Raw genomic sequence first — 17,242 nt, forward strand, 5'->3', positions numbered from 1 at the left:
CTATTTGTTATTTTGCTAATTATTTTTCTTTCCTGCAGCCATTGGAAGATTATGGTCCTTAGATGAAATAAATAAATATAGCAATTTAAACAGGGTCAGCTATGTTTTTAATATACTTGCTTCCTCCACTTGCCATTTATTGCTAATTTTTCAGTCACATGTGAAATCCCTGATAAGGATCTGCACATTACAAATATCCACAAATTTCATATTTTCTCTCCTAATTGTTAGAAGTTCAGATACAGGCTGGGTGTGGTGGCTCACACCTGTAATCCCAACACTTTGGGAGGCTGAGGCGGGCAGATCACGAGGTCAGGAGATCGAGACCATCCTGGCTAACACGGTGAAACCCCGTCTCTACTAAAAATACAAAAAAAAATTAGCCAGGCGTGGTGGCGGGCGCCTGTAGTCCCAGCTACTTGGGAGGCTGAGGCAGGAGAATGGTGTGAAACTGGGAGGTGGAGCTTGCAATGAGCCGAGATCCCGCCACTGCACTCCAGCCTGGGCAACAGAGCGAGACTCTGTCTCAAAAAAAAAAAGAAGTTCACATACAATTATTATAATAGAAACTTTATTCTAGCAAAATATGTGTGTGTGTACATGAATACACACATTTTTCAGTGACAGAAAAGTAGTGACAATAATATGAAAAAATGATATATAAATTCAGTGAAAACTAGAGAAATAAAAATCGGAAACCGTGAGGTTATTTCTCGAGTAAATGAAGAGAATATCAAGAATCTTTCCCAGCACTTTTTTTTTTTTTTGACAGAGTCTCACTCCATCGCCCAGGCTGGAGTGCAGTGCCAGTGATCTCAGCTCACTGCAGCCTATGCCTCCCAAGTTCAAGAGATTCTCCTGCCTCAGCCTTCCAAGCTGGGACCACAGGCACACGCCACCATGCCCGGCTAATTTTTTGTATTTTTAGTAGAGATGGAGGGGGTTCTTACCATGTTGCCCAGGCTGGTCTCAAACTCTTGAGTAAAGGCAATCCACCCACCTCAGCCTCCCAAAGTGCTAGGATTACAGGTGTGAACCACCACGTCCGGCCAGCACTTCTGATCTATAAATACAACTGTCCTCAACCAACAGTTTACTTCATTTATTGTAATACATTCATAATTCAAAGATGTGATTGCTACTGAAAAGTATTTTTCAGGGGAGGGGTTGGGAAGGGGAAAAAATTATTTTTCAAAGGAAGTTATTGGCTGGGTGAGGTGGCTGACACCTGTAATCTCAGCACTTTGGGAGGCCAAGGCAGGTGGACTGCCTGAGTTTGAGACCAGCCTGGGCAACATGGTGAAGCACCATCTCTACAAAAGACACAAAAAAATTAGCCAGGCATAGTGTTGTGTGCCTGCAGTCCCAGCTACTCGGGAGGCTGATGTGGGAGGATCATGGCGCCCAGGAGGTCAAGGCTGCAGTGAGTTGTGATTGTGCCACTGCACTCCAGCCTGGGTAACAGAGCGAGACTTAATCTCGAAAAAAAAAAAAAGTTATTTACTGTGAAGAGAGGCAGAATATGCCACACCAAAATATGCCACTTTAGTATAAGGATTATTTTGAGCTACTTGAAAAACAGCAGATGCAAGAAGGGCACCCTGATCTCTTTTCTTCCCGAAAACAGGAAATAAGAACTCCTACATGAAAGATGCCCTCCTTGTACGAGGAGAAAAGAAACATTCTTCAATGGCACATCATAGCTGAGAGAAGTCAGTAGAAATGACCTTGTTAAAATAATTATTGTTTTGGCAGGTGCCTGTAACCCCAGCTACTCAAGAAGCTGAGGCAGGAGAATTGCTTCAACCTGGGAGTCGGAGGTTGCAGTGAGCCAAGATCGCGCCACTGCACTCCAGCCTGGGTGACAGAGCAAGACTCCATCTCGAAAAAAAAAAAATATATATATATATATGTGTGTGTGTGTATATATATGTCTATATATATGTGTGTATATATGTATATATATGTGTGTATATATATGTATGTATATATATATATATCTGTATATATGTATGTATATATGTATGTGTATATATATGTACGTGTATATATATATGTATGTATATATATATTGTAGCATCCACACATAATTTAGTCACTTTTCTACAACTGCCTCTCGTTATTCAACTTAATATAAAAGCATTTAGATTTCGCCACTTCTCTGGGTGTTCATTTCCTTATGAGGGCTCTAAATGATTCAGGGCAGGTGAGCCCCAAAATTGGGGCTTAACCCAGGAAGTTTCTTGGCTTCACCCAGCAAATAATTCAAAAGTGAGCTGGCGGTGTTAGACAGCAACATTTATTGAAGCAGCGGTGCACAGCCGCAGAAGCACTGCTCCTTGTGGAGTGGGGCTATCCAGCAGGCTGTGTGCCCAGAGTAGCAGCTCAAAGGCAGGTCTGTAGTCATGTTCACATCTGCTTGTAATTATATGCAAATTAAGGGGTGAATTATGCGGAAATTTCTAGGAAAAGTAATGCAGACGTTTCTAGGAAAACAACCCCGGTGGTAGGGTCATTACCAGGAAAGGGGTGGCAACTTCTGGGTGTTGCCATGGCAATGGTAAACTCACATGGCACATTAGTGGGCGTGTCTTATGGAAAGTAGTTTCCTCAATCTGGTCCCCTCTTTGAGCCTCGCCTTTGGAATCCCACCTCCTACCTCACCGTGTCATTTAAAACATATAAATTTGTATGCTTTTCTCGTTATTTTTTTTATTTATGGCAATTTATCAGGCTCAGCTAAAAACCCTCAGGGTAGAGGTAAACTTTTGCATCCCCTTTTCTGAAATAGAAAAACTGGCATTCGTATCAGATAGGTTCATTCTGTTTGCGAGATGGTAATTTTTTTTTTTTTTTGAGGCGGAGTCTCGCTCTGTCGCCTAGGCTGGAGTGCAGTGGCGCGATCTTGACTCGCTGCAAGCTCCGCCTCCCGGGCTCACGCCATTCTCCTGCCTCAGCCTCCGGAGTAGCTGGGACTACAGGCGCCCGCCACCCCACCCGGAGAATTTTTTGTGTTTTTAGCGGAGACGGGGTTTCACCGTGTTAGCCAGGATGGTCTCAATCTCCTGACCTCGTGATCCACCCGCCTCGGCCTCCCAAAGTGCTGGGATATATATTAGCCGGGCGTGGTGGCGGGCGCCTGCAGTCCTAGCTACTCCAGAGGCTGAGGCAGGAGAATGGTGTGAACCCGGGAGATGGAGGTTGCAGTGAGCCGAGATCGCGCCACTGCACTCCAGCCTGGGCGACAGAAGGAGACTCCGTCTCAAAAAAAAAAAAAAAGAATCTTGGATCTGATTTTGGGTTGGATGTTGTGCCTCATGCCTGTAATTGGGAGGCTGAGCTGGGCAGATGACTTGAGCCCACGAGTTGAAGACCAGCCTGGGCAACATGGTGAAACCTTATCTCTACAAAAAAACACAAAAGTTAGCTGGGTGTGGTGGTGCATGCCTGTGGTCCCAGCTACTCTGGAGGCTGAGGTGGGAGGATCACTTGAGCCCAGGGAGGTCGGGCTGCGATTACACCACTGCACTCCAGCCTGAGTGACACAGCGAGACTCTGTCTCAAAAAAAAAAAAAAAAAAAAAGAATCTTGGATCTGATGTTGATACACACGAAAAGGGTGAAAGCAAATGTTCCCCAAGACAGTACAGAGATGTAGAATAATTCTTAGACCTTAGGTTACTGTTAAAAGTTCCACCATGTATGGGTGGATCTTTCATGTGAAACTTTGAAAACTAATATGAAAGCCACTCATATAATGCAGTTCTATTGCTGAACATGAAATTCTATTAAAATTGAGATTTTTACATCCTGAAGCTCTGGTTCTGATTGCTCACTCCGAACAAGTTTCCTTTAGTACACCTATTGGATATATTGCTTTACCTGGTTGAACATCTACATAAAAAAAATGTTTTACAGGCCAGGGGTGGTGGCTTACGCCTGTAATCCCAGCACTTTGGGAGGCCAAAGCGGGCAGATCACCTCAGGTCAAGAGTTTGAGACCAGCCTGATGAACATGGAGAAACCCTGTTTCTACTAAAATTACAAAAAAATTAGCTGGACTGGTGGCACATGCCTGTAATCCCAGCTACTGGGGAGGCTGAGGCAGGAGAATCACTTGAACCTGTGAGGTGGAGGTTGCGGTGAGCCGAGATCGTGCCATCGCTCTCTAGACTGGGAAACAAGAGCGAAACTCCGTCTCAAAAAAAAAAAAAAAAAAAAATTGGAAGTTTAACAGGTGAAAGAAAAAGCTCTCTGCACAGAGAGGGGTCCCGGAGAAAATGGGTTGCTACTTCTGCAATGAAATGCAGAAGGTGTTTTTGTTTGTTTGTTTTTTGAGATGGAGTCTTGCCCTGTTGCTCAGGCTGGAGTGCAATGGTGCAATCTCAGCTCACTGCAACCTCCGCCTCCCGGATTCAAATGATTCTCCTGCCTCAGCCTCCCCAGTAGCTGGGATTACAGGTGCCTGCCACCACGCCCAGCTATTTTTTGTATTTTCAGTAGAGACGGGGTTTTATCATGTTGACCAGGCCGGTCTCCAACTCCTGACCTCGTGATACACCCGCCTCGGCCTCCCAGAGTGTTGGGATTACAGGTGTGAGCCACCGTGCCCGGCTGAAATGCAGAAGGTTCTATAGATGAGCTTGAGGAGGTGGTGTCTGATTTACATAGGGCATGAAAGATTGATCTGACCAGGTGTGTTATTTGCATAGCACACAAAGAAGCTGGCTGCCCCATCCTAATCTTTTATTATGCAGATGGGTTTTCTACCTGGCTGGCACCATGTTGCCTGTTCCTTTACTGTACACATGGTGACAAAGAAAAGGGAAGATGGAGCCTCCATGTTGAACATGCTTGGGCCTCAATTAGCCCTTTTCTATTGGCACACCTGTGCAAGTGTCCAGCTTGCTTATCATGGATTACATGGGATTTTGTAAGTTATCCCAGTGACTTCACAATTACAATGTCCCAGTTTAGAGGTGAGTACTGGAAGCTTAGCTCATCCAGTCAGAGAGCAAGTGGCACGAAAGAGTCTTGGTGTTGAGTATCCCTGCCACCCTCCAAGCCCTTGTGCTGGGCTGTTAAACAGCAGTCCCTTGACTCAGAGGCCGTTTCTGCCCTGCAGTGATCATAAAGACTAACTAAATTCAGGCAAAATGTCAAGATAAGGCCTTTAGCTTCATTATAAAATGGAAACTAAAGATACATTGATAGTAATTCTCTGTATAACTTATCTTGCATCTGTTACATGAGATATTTCAGAAAATGTTTTGATTTCCGTTATTTCCTAGGAAACAAATTGCTGAGTTCCACCTGAAGGAAGACTTTACTAATGCCAATGTCATGTTAGGAAGATCTTTCTTCATTTCAACTAACAAAGCTCTGGTACACCAGTGAACAAGTTAGATAATGGGATATATAAAACCTTTTCAACTAGAAGTTTGTTTGTTTTTGAGATGAAGTCTCACTCTTTCACCCAAGCTGGAGTGCAGTGGTGTGATCTCAGCTCACTGCAACCTCCACCTCCCGGGTTCAAGCAATTCTCCTGCCTCAGCCTCCTGAGTAGCTGGGACTACAGAGGTGCACCACCACACCCAGCTAATTTTTGTATTTTTAGTAGAGACAGGGTTTTACTATGTTGGCCGGGCTGGTCTCGAACTCCTGACCTCGTGATCTGCCTGCCTTGGCCTCCCAAAGTGCTGGGATTACAGGTGTGAGTCACCGCGCCCGGCCTCAACTAGAAGTTTTAAAATAGTAAATGGAATTGCATGTCTGTGTGATTCTTAAGCCATTTTACCTTCTCGCCCAAAGTGACTCTATCACTGATACCAAATCAATACCCATCATGCATGTTGCCATATGTACTTCTGCCTCACCTCCAGGGAGGCTTAGCTAAGGGGAAATGATGGGGTCAAATCAAGCCGAGGGATGAACTGCAGACAGATGGGAAGTGCCCTGGGGATGGGGTCTATGTCCTATTCATTTTTACAAATAAAGACCTGACACGTAACACTGATAATAACACTGACAGATGTGGGCAGCAGTGATTTGGAGTATCATATGTTCTTCCCTTTCAACCACTGTACACTCTAGAAACAAAGAAATGTTTGTTTCGTAAACACAACTTCTTTATATTCAGAACCTAGGACTTAAGTCAGTTGACACAATCATCTTCCAATAAATACTAGAGGTTAAGTTGGTGACTAGGTGCCAAAAAGGTGTAGTGTGGTTGAGGGGTATACCAAGGTTATCTGAAAGAACATGCTATTGTTGGATTCATAGCGTTGTATATGTGGGAGAGGACAGAGGTGCCTCCAAGAACTCCCTGGGTGGTAGACTGAAAAGGATGGTGGTGCACATGGATGGGTCCCCTGCATGTCACCTCTAAATTAAGCTGTGATGAAGACATCCCTGCTACGCTATAACTCACTGTCCTAACCAAGCACCTTAAAATAGGGTTTGAGGAGATGGTGAGAAGTGATAACAGTGTTGCCAGATGACATCCCAAAGGCAGGCAGAAGATAAGAGCTTTTCCAAAGCTGCTCTTCTGAGAAGGCCTCACTTTTTGCCTAAGTAGTACCTACCTCAGTACTTGGTTTAGAGACTCCAGGAAACCCTCTCTAACCCAAGGCTAGATTAGGTGACCCTGCTATGATCCTATAGCACCTGTTATTACACTTTGATAACCTATTTCAGGACATGACTCTGGAGACTCACGGCCTCAATTCTGTCCTCAACCAGACTCCATCTGTTCCTTAGGGCCGTGGTTATTGTAGCCACTGTGGCATCCCCATGGAGTAGTTGGTGTGAAGCCTGGTGCAGAGTATACACCCAGGTACTTGCGGAATGAATCATGTAGTCTTAACCTTAGAGGACTCATCTGGCCTTGTCCCTGTTTCCACCAGCATTCCACACCAAACAGAACACGATGTACAGAGGCTGAGATTAGGAATGAGTTGGCCAGAATCACAGAAGGTTGGAGTAGGAAAACCATAGTGAGGTTCTTGTGAAGGCTTCCTGATTATAGGTGACCCAACATCCTTGCTTCTGTTGTAGGATCTGGAAAGGCATTCCGCTTTCTATTAAAACCATCCAATTCCTACTTCCTTAGATTACATGGCAAGATGAAAGGGAGTGGATTTTCCTTAATGTGTTGGTGTGAAGCCATTGAATCTGATTGCCTTTTTAACACTTGTACAATAGCAGTACAAGTAGTGTGGAAAAAACTGACTCTGTTAGTAGTACTTAGTAGTTACTTCAATGGACTGGGGCTGTCTTTACAGTAGGAAGACGTCAGGACTCTAGAAGGTTGGAAAAATTGACAGTAGGTGGATAAGAAGCACAAAAATAGAATGGGGCCAATCAGTGGATACTTCTGCTTTGTAGTTCTGCCCATAGTTGGACCTTTGTCCTAGAGGCTAGATGAAAAGTCTGGTTATGTTTGGAAGCTGTTGGACTCCTGTGGCAGGTTGCATGTGTGGGGACAAGACTCTGAGACGGAGATTGTGGGAAAATTCACATTCGTGTTCTTGGGAATAACATCTCAGAGGGCAAAGGGAATGTGATTGGGCAGAGGGAGAAGTTGGGCTCTGAGACAATCACAACAAAGGCCTCAGCCATTCCCACCTAGGGCTTTCTTGCCAGTAACAGGGACTACAGGAATGGGCCAACACAGCTGGCCAATTTTTCTTTTATTTATTGTAGAGATGGGCTCTTGCTATATTGCCCAGCCTGGTGTCAAAACCTGTGGCCTCAAATAGTTGACTATTTTAGATTCATCTTGTAAGTGGTATCATGGAGTATTTGGCCTTTCGTGTCTGGCTTATCTCACTTTGTATAATGTCCTTTGGGTTCATCCATGTTGTCATAAATGGCTAGATTTGCTTCTATTTTAAGGTAAAGGATATTCCATTATACATGGATAGACCACATTTTCTTTCATCATGGATGTGTAGTTTGCTTGCATGTCAGTGCTACTGTGAATAAAGCTGCACTGAACCTGAGTACAAATATCTCTTCAAGATTGATTTCAATTCTTTCTGATATATACCCAGAAGTGGGATTGCTGGATCATATGGTAATTCTAGTTTTAATTTGTTGAGAAACTTCTATACTGTTTTCTACAGTGCTCACACCACTTTACTTTCCCATCAACAGTGTCTAAGGGCTCTTTCCTCATGTCCTAACCAACATTTGTTATCTTTTGCGTTTTCTTCTTTTTTCTTTTTTTTTTGAGACCTAGTCTCGCTCTGTCGCCCAGGCTGGAATGCAGTGGTGCCATCTCGGCTCACTGCAAGCTCCGCCTCCTGGGTTCACGCCATTCTCCTGCCTCAGCCTCCTGAGTAGCTGGGACTACAGGCGCCCGCCACCACGCCTGGCTAATTTTATGTATTTTTAGTGGACGCGGGGTTTCACCACATTAGCCAGGATGGTCTGGATCTTCTGACCTCGTGATCCACCTGCCTCAGCCTCCCAAAGTGCCAGGATTACAGGCGTGAGCCACCGTGCCCGGCCTGGGTTTTTTTTTTAAACAGTCATTCTAACAGGTGTGAGGTGATATTTCCTTATTATTTTGATTTGCATTTGCTTAATGATTACTGCTGTTGAGCACCTCTGCATATACCTGCTGGTCATTCTTCTTTGGAATCAATGTCTATTCAGTTTTTTTTTTTTGTTTTTTTTTTTGAGACAGAGTCTCACTCTGTCACCCGGGCTGGAGTGCAGTGGCGCAATCTCAGCTCACTGCAACCTCTGCCTCCTGGGTTCAAGCAATTCTTCCGCCTCAGCCTCCTAAGCATCTGGGACTACAAGGCGCACGCCACCATGCCCGGCTAATTTTTGTATTCTTAGTAGAGATAGGGTTTCACTATAATGATCATGCTGATCTCAAAGTCCTAACCTCAGGTGATCCACCCACCTTGGCCTCCCAAAGTGCTGGGATTACAGGTGTGAGGTACCGCATCCGGCTCTTTGCCTATTTTTTAAATTTTATTTTTTGAGACAGGGTCTTGGTCTGTTGCCTCAGCTGGAGTGCAGTGGTGCAATCATGTCTCCCACTGCAGCCTCTAACTCCTGGCCCTTTGCCTGTTGTTATAATAAACAGGTCATCTGGTTGTTTGCTATTGAGTTGTAGGAGTTTATTATATTTTGTAGATATTAACCCATGATTAGATTTATGGTTTGCAAACATTTTCTCCCTTTCCATGTATTGCCTTTTTGTTTTGTTGATGTTTCCTTTGCTGTGCAGAAGCTTTTTAGCTTGATGCAATCCCACTTGTCTATTTGTGCTTTTGTTACCTGTGCCTTCAATGTCATATCCAAGAAGCCACTGCCAAGGCCAATGTAGTCTTTTCCCTGTTTTCTCCTACGAGTTTTACAGTTTCAGATTTTAGTTTAAGTCCTTAAGCCATTTTGAGCGGATTTTTGTGTATAGTGTAAGATAAGGGACCAATTTTATTTTTTTGCAGGTGCATATTCAAATACAATTTTAGTTGCTACCACTGGAGGATGTACTAGTAGCATCAAGTGGTTACAAGCCAGGGATGCCACACAATACCCTACAATGCACAGAATCGAACCCTACCACTTAGAATTATTCAGTTCCTAAAATAAATGAGTCCAAGGTTGACAAAACAGCTGTAAAGGAGAGAAAAGTGCTAGATAGAGACATGGGATCAAGGGAGGATTTTATTTTTTTCAGAGACAGGGTCTCACTCTGTTGCCCAGGCTGGAGTGCAGCGGTGCCATCATAGCTCACTGTAACCTCAAACTTCTGGGCTCAAATGGTCCTCCCGCCTTGACCTACAAAAGTGCTGGGATTACAGGCATGAGCCACTGTGCGTGGCCTCCGGATTTTTTTTTTCTTTTTTCTTTTTTTTTTTTTAAAGGGAGACTTGAGCTTGTTTAAATGCTGCTGGATAGGGAAATGGGCCACTTTATATACTGTAAGAGAATGGATAAATTGGTAGACTCTTTTGGAGGGTAATTTGGTAGAATCTGTCAAACTTAAAATATGTAGTTCCATTATTAGGGAACTATTCTATTGAAATACTTGCATACATACATTAAGATATTTACTCAAGGCCAGGTGCGGTGGCTCACGCCTGTAATCCCAGCACTTTGGGAGGCCAAGGTGGGCGGATCACGAGGTCAGGAGATCGAGACCATCCTGGCTAACACAGTGAAACTCCGTCTCTACTAGAAATACAAAAAATTAGCCAGGTGTGGTGGCGGGCGCCTATAGTCCCAGCTACTTGGGAGGCTGAGGCAGGAGAATGGCATGAACCCGGGAGGTGGAGCTTGCAGTGAGCCGAGATCATGCCACTGCCCTCCAGCCTGAGTGACAGACCGAGACTCTGTCTCAAAAAAAAAAAAAAAAAAAAAAAACCAAAGATATTTACTCAAAAATTTTTATTTTCAGTCTTCTTTGTAGGAATGAGAAATGGGAAAGAATTGCATTCTGATAAATAGATTAATGGTTAAACAAATCATGGCATATTCAAACCAAGGAATTTTGTAGCCATTTGAAGCTTGTAGTGAGCAGTAAGATTGCCAACATATGGTGAGTGAAATGAAGTCACAGAACAGTATTACTAGTGTCTATCAGTTATGTAAAGCTAACCAAAAACCATGCATTTACATGTGTGTGTTTGCTAATGCATTTTGATCAGGATCTGGAGCACTGTATCAAAGCATCATAAGTAGACTCCCTTTTCACTTTTTATTCTCCAATGGCTCAGAATTGTGAACTCCTTACGGGCATGTATTTTACAGTTTTAAAACAATTGTTTTTTTTTTTTTTTTTTTGGTGGGGTTTGGGGGAGCAGGGTCTCACTCTGTTGCCCAGGCTGGAGTGCAGTGGCATAATTTCTGCTCACTGCAACCTCCGCCTCCCAGGTTCAAGTGATTCTCCTGCCTCAGCCTCCTGAGTAGCTGGGATTACAGGTGTGTATCACCATGCCCAGCTAATTTTTGTATTTTTGGTAGAGATGGGGTTTCACCATGTTGGCCAGGCTGGTCTCAAACTCTTGACCTCAAGTGATCCACCTACCTCGACCTCCCAGTGTTGAGATTACAGGCATGAGCCAAAACAATTTTTAAATACTGGGGCAAGATCACAATAGAAAGGAAGAGTTTGAAGACGTGAGTGACATGGGATAAAGGAGGAGGAAGCTCCCTGAGGATTAGATGATGGTGACAGCAGTAGCGGCAGAAACAGGTAACATTCATTTAGAGTTGAGATGTGCCACACCCTGCTCTAAATGCTTTATGGACATCAAGTCCCCTTATTCTCACTAGAAGTCTGGTAGACATGATTAGTCAAGGACACGGAGGCACAGAGAGGTGGAGCAACTCCCCAGCTAGCAAAGATGGGACTCAAAGCCAGGCAGTCTGGATGCAGGGCCAGTGCTCCAGCCACTGCCCCTTACTGCTGGCTGTTGGTGGGGTCCAGAGCATAGGTGATGGACTGGCCTGAGAGGAGAAGGGAAAGCTCATTAAACCTCTGGATCAGTTTGTTGCTGCATTAACACTTTCCCACAAACATAAAAGCTCAAAACCACCACCACTGATTACCTCACGGTGGTGTAGGTCAGAAGCCTGAGCAGGCTCAACTGGTTTCTCAACCTTGCATCTCACAAACCCCAACCGAAGATGTCAGCAGAGGTGGGCTTCCATCTGGAGGCTCTGGGTAAGAATATGCATCCAGAATCATTGAGGGTGGCAGAATGCAGATCTTTTCAGCTGTAGGACAGAGAGCTCCATTTCCTTGCTGGCTGTTAGTCAGGAAGCTTTGATGAGAGTTTGCTGCATCCCTCACCATGTGGCCCCTTCAACTCTAAAACCAGTAATGATGTGTGGAATCTTTCACAGGCTTGGACTCTCTGACCTCCTCTTTGGTTAACAGCCAGGGACAAATCGCGTTCCAAAGGGTTCTCATGATTTGGTTAGGAACACCCAGGTGGTCTCCCTTTCCTTGTACTGGTAACACAATCTAGTCACAGGAGTAAAGTGCATCCTATTAACAGTCTGAAGATTAGTGGGAGAAATCATGATGCCATTTTAGCCTGGGTAATTTATAAAGAAAAGACACATGCCTGGCTCAAGGTTCTGCAGACAGTACAAGAAGTGTGGTGCTGGAATATCTTTCTGGTGAGGCCTCAAGAAGTTTACAGTCACGATGGAAGGCAATGAGGAGCCAGCATATCACATGGTGACAGCAACAGCCAGAGCAAAAGAGGGAGGGAGAGGTGCCACTCACACTTAAACAACCAGATCTGGTGTGAACTGACTCATCACCAAGGGGATGGCACTAACCCATTCATGAGGGATCCGCCCCCATCATCCAGACACCTCCCACCAGGCCTCATCTCCAACACTGGTGATTACATTTCATCATGAGATTTGGAGCGGACAAACATCCAAACCACATCAGTAGGATGTCTGACATTCATCATACGATGTCTGAGTGAAGGGAGGTTTGAGGGCTTATTTTGTCTCCCTGGATAGTAATGGAAAATGTATATCTGAAAGAGATGTCTGAAAAAGAAAGTTTAAGTGGGTGGCTAGCACACTTTTGGTTTGCTAGTGGGCTTTTTGAGCTCAGTTCTCATTTGAGTTTGGAGATGGATTTGTAGGGGCTCTGGGATTTTTCCCCTGTAGTCTGTCTACAGGAGCAAAGCGGAAGATTTTGATTGATGCTTCTTTGGGGAAAGCTGGACAAAAGGATCACAGATCAGGGGAAATGACAGGCCAAAGTGATGTTCCTTGGAATCTAGGCTAGAAACAGAGGAGAAAAAAACAGAGTGAGGGAAAAGGGACAATTCACTTGCAAGGGCTACAGGGGTGGACGGCTGCATTCCAGTTAAAGCAGGATGTGGAAGAAGGCTTCAGTAAGAGGGTAGAGATCTAGAGCCCAGGTTCTCCAAGTGGGGTCCCCAAATCAACAGTGTCAGCATTTGTTAGCAAGGCAGATTCCCAGGTTCACCTCAGACCTAGGGAATGGAAAATTCTGGAAGTTGGTGAGTCGAGCACAGCAATCTGCATCTTAAGCATGCTAGTTGATTTGGATGTCTTGGAGGTTTGAGAATCATTGATGCAACATCTTTTGTGTTGTATAAGAACGCTTTTATCATGAATGGGATTGCAGAGGGACAGTAGCCAATTCCTGGAAGAAGAGGACCGGCTGTACCTGGGTGAGAAATGCTGAGCATATGGCAGAGGACAGATGGCCTGTGTTCTGCATGACAAGGATAAGTGTAAGGCAAGGCTGAATCCACTGGCCTTACAGTTTTCAGAAATAGTTAAGTCCTGGACATTCCAGTCTCAACCGATTGTTTTCCGGAGGTGGTATTCTGAGGCCAAGAACAGGAGCATTGACTGATGAGACTTGAAGAAGGGTCAGTCTGGGCCTGGCTTGGCTGTTCCTTAAAGAGGTGCAATCCAAACTCCATGAAAAGTGGCAGAAAATGGGAGTGAGTTTCTGGGACCCTGACTGAGTGCCGAAAGCAGCAAGAGACCAGTGCTAGCCACAGAGGGACACACTTGCCTATGAGCAAGATCCGGCTTCACTTTGGCGCAGCAAAGGATAGACTTCCTCTCCTCCAGCTGCAGACACACCCTGGCCTCCTGAGATGCCCCTACTGTGGCCTAGTTTCAGCTACAAGAGCACAGGTGGGCTGTGGTCAGGCAACAGGAAGAGGAAGAAAGGGGGGGATGGATTTTGGGATGTGGATACCTGACCTAGTACAGAAATCCCCCTATATTCCTAAACCTTTTCTGAGTCAGTCACTCTGTGAAAATCATGGGACTCTGGCAGTAGAAAGCAAGTGAGGTAGAATGCACCCACAGATTTTTTATTGTTGTTTTAAGAACTCCCTAGCCCCCAAATCAACAAATCATGTCAGGTAAATATAAATATTTTAGCCAACCAGTGGCTCTCGCCTGTAATCCCAATGCTTTGGGAGGCCAAGGTGGAAGGATCACATGAGGCCAGGTGTTCAAGTCTACACTGTGGAGGGCACAAGCTGTGGGAGGGCCTGGAAGACATGCCTCAGAGATTCTCCCAGCCCTGCCACCTTGTGGGAGACACTTCAAAGGAATCGTAAACTCATGTGACCAGCAGGGAGGACAACGATGAAGAAACTTTCCTGCCTAAAATCAGCTGCTGTCCAGAGCTAGCACCTGGAAGGAGACACTCCCTCTCCTGGGGTCACATCTTCACTGCAAGGCGGGTGGGAGCTCACTGCTGTGACCCACATATACTCCTCTCTCGGCGTCTCTATCCTGCTGCTTTCTCTGACTGCATCTTCCTCTGTTCCTTGGTGTTTGAGAAGAGAATGTTGAACAAGTCACATCCTTGTCACTCTGAGTCAGAACCCTCATTTGACTTGGAAGATTTGTGCTTCCGTTTTTTCTTCTTTTTCTTTTCTTTCTTCCTTTTCTTATGCTTTTCTTTCTTCTTCTTTTTCTTGTGTTTCTCTTTACCTTCAGAGGAACTGGAGCTGCTCCTATCTTCATCTGAGGTAGAATCCTCCAGTAACTGTTTTAACTGCTGTATCCTAAACATTCAAAATTGATCAAAGAACAGCGAGTTTTAGCTTTAACTTACAACAGTTTCTTAGATAAATATGTCATTCAAAAGCAGTATGGAAGGATCATGAATAACCACATCACAAAGACAGTACTTATTTTTATTTTTACCTGTTTTCTCCATTCTTCTTCACCTGAATGCCTATGTTTATGTGACTGTAACCAGTGTACAAGCCATTTTTGTATTCTTTTCCTTGTCCTAGTCATTTCTATAGGTTCCCACAGTACTTACAATTATAAATTCTAACAGATGCGTACTTTACTAAACCATTCCCCAACTGCTCAGTTTCCTAACAGATAATCTACATCCTCAACAATTATAATTTAATGTAACCAGTTTGAAAAAACAAACTCTCCCAACTATTCACTCTCTAATCTTGTCTAGGTATAATTTTTAACAAAAGCTCAGATCCTTAAGACGTTAGAGGAGATAAACTGAATTACATCAAAGTACCAATTGTACCATGCAAGTAGACAGCACAACATGGGTTGCTAATATCAACTGCAGTGGTCAGAGAACTGGACCAAGCCTACAGCTTTAAGCTAACCCAAGGAGGAGGAGGCCGGCCTGCTGATTCCCCAGCACTGGTCTTGTCAGCCATGACTCCTACCCAATAAATATTTCACAATTGAAGTGCCATGTTTACTATATCACTCTCCTAGTGCTAGAAGGTTTTTTTCCAACTTTATATAAGTTAAAACTTTAAATAGATACTGTCACCAGGACAACCTCACCTTACATTCTTTTCATGTTGTTTATTGTCTCGTATGATGTCATACATGAAATCCTCATGTGCCTTAAGGGACAGAGAAGGTTAAGGTTTGGTTAGGCTTCATGGACCGTTAGTTAAATAAAATTAAACCCCTATGTTACAGAAAACAGTTTTTTTTTTCTTTTACTGTTTGATGTAGCCACACGCTCAACATGTTTTAATCCTTTTAAGGGTCATATCACTGATAACTCATTAAGGCTATAAAAAGAATTTCCCAATGAGAAAATACACGAAATAATATTCTTCATGAGGAAATAACTGCGTAAACTGGAAGAGTCATACTATAAAACAGTACTCAAGTTAGAAATACTGAGGTAATTCTCTTTCTTCTATTGGGTTAGACCAAAAGATAGTATTAAGCGAAACAAATGAGTTGCAAAATGATACATAGGAATGATTATTTATAAGTACTCAAAAATACGTGTTACATACCCCAAGGAAGTCTGGAAATATACACATCAAGCTATTTGCTGCAAACCCACTCTCAGGAGGGAGGCAAGATTGGACTTGGTGGTAAAAGCCTTACTATGAGGTCTTCATTTTGCTTAATAAGGCAAATAATCTGTATTCTTGTATTCTATAACCGAAAGTGACTTAAAATTCACAATTATGGGCTAGGCGCAGTGGCTCACACCTGTAATCCCAGCACTTTGGGAGGCCGAGGCAGGTGGATCACGAGGTCAGCAGTTTGAGACCAGCCTGACCAACATGGTGAAACCCTGTCTCTACTAAAAACACTAAAATTAGCCAGGTGTGGTGGTGGGCACCTAAATCCCCGCTACTTGGGAGGCTGAGGCAGGAGAATTGCTTGAAACCAAAAGGCGGATGCTGCAGTGAGCCGAGATCACACCACTGCACTCTAGCCTGGGCAACAAGAGAGAAACTCTGTCTCAAAATAAAATAAAATAAAATAAAAAATCATAATTATGAACATTATGCTTATAGAGTTGTATAAATTGATGTTCTGTTATATCCTTAGGGTAAATTTTTAGAAGTTGAATTTCTAAGTCAAAAAGAAGTACATTAAATTTTTCAGATTTATCAACAAGCTTTGTTTTATACTATCTGTAAAAACTGACATTTCACCTAAAAGTGCTTGATCTAGAATAATTATTTTTCAGATTAAGACAAAAACACAAAACTTTAAATGCCTTAAAATGTTAAAAGAATGTCTGTTGACTTCAGTTTCATATATAGCTGGCCCTTGTATCCTGAAGAGTTACATGTCCACAGATTCAACCAAGGATTGAAAATATTTGGAAAAAAAAAAAAAGGATGGTTGTGTCTGTATTACACATGTTCAGACTCTTTTTTCTTGTCATTATTCCCTAAACAATACAGTTTAACAACAATTTACTTTTTATTCAGTATTATAGGTAATCTAGAGACGATTAAAATATACAGGAGTATGTCCACAGCTTATATGCTATTCTACTTTATTTGACAAAATCTCACTCTGTCACCCAGGCTGGAATGCAGTGGCATGATCTTGGCTCACTGCAACCTCTGCCTCTCAGGTTCAAGCGATTCTCATGCCTCAGCCTCCCAAGTAGCTGGGATTACAAGCATGTGCTACCATGCCTGGCTAATTTTTGTATTTTTATTTTTTTGAGACAGAGTCACACTCTGTCACCTAGGCTGCAGTGCAGTGCCATGATCTCAGCTCACTGCAACCTCCACCTCCTGGATTCAAGTGATTCTCCTGCCTCAGCCATCCAAGTAGCTGGGATTACAGGTGCCCACCACCACGCCTGGCTAATTTTTGTATTTTTAGTAGAGACGGGGTTTCACCATGTTGGCTAGGCTGGTCTTGAACTCCTGACCTCAGGTGATCTGCCCACCTCAGACTCCCAAAGTGCTGATATTACAGGCGTGAGCCAC

General features: G+C 43.7%; 1 protein-coding gene across 2 annotated transcripts in view; it reads right to left on the reverse strand.

The window, feature by feature from the left end:
- Positions 1 to 10,394: 10,394 nt before the first annotated feature.
- LOC101153372 (retinitis pigmentosa 9 protein-like) overlaps positions 10,395 to 17,242 on the reverse strand; it is a 29,914-nt gene continuing 23,066 nt past the window's right edge. Inside the window, exons 5-6 of one of the 2 annotated variants that reach the window (XM_004045290.4) lie at positions 15,324 to 15,385; positions 10,395 to 14,557 (exon numbers count right to left, since the gene is read on the reverse strand). In XM_004045290.4, the coding sequence (XP_004045338.1) occupies positions 14,359 to 14,557; positions 15,324 to 15,385 (261 nt within the window). In that variant the 3' untranslated portion in view covers positions 10,395 to 14,358. Of the gene's footprint in view, positions 14,558 to 15,322; positions 15,386 to 17,242 lie in introns of those variants that run through there. The other variant, XR_010134443.1, reaches the window with a different exon arrangement.

The sequence above is a fragment of the Gorilla gorilla genome, chromosome 6 (assembly GCF_029281585.2).
Source record: "Gorilla gorilla gorilla isolate KB3781 chromosome 6, NHGRI_mGorGor1-v2.1_pri, whole genome shotgun sequence".
Taxonomy (NCBI): domain Eukaryota; kingdom Metazoa; phylum Chordata; class Mammalia; order Primates; family Hominidae; genus Gorilla; species Gorilla gorilla.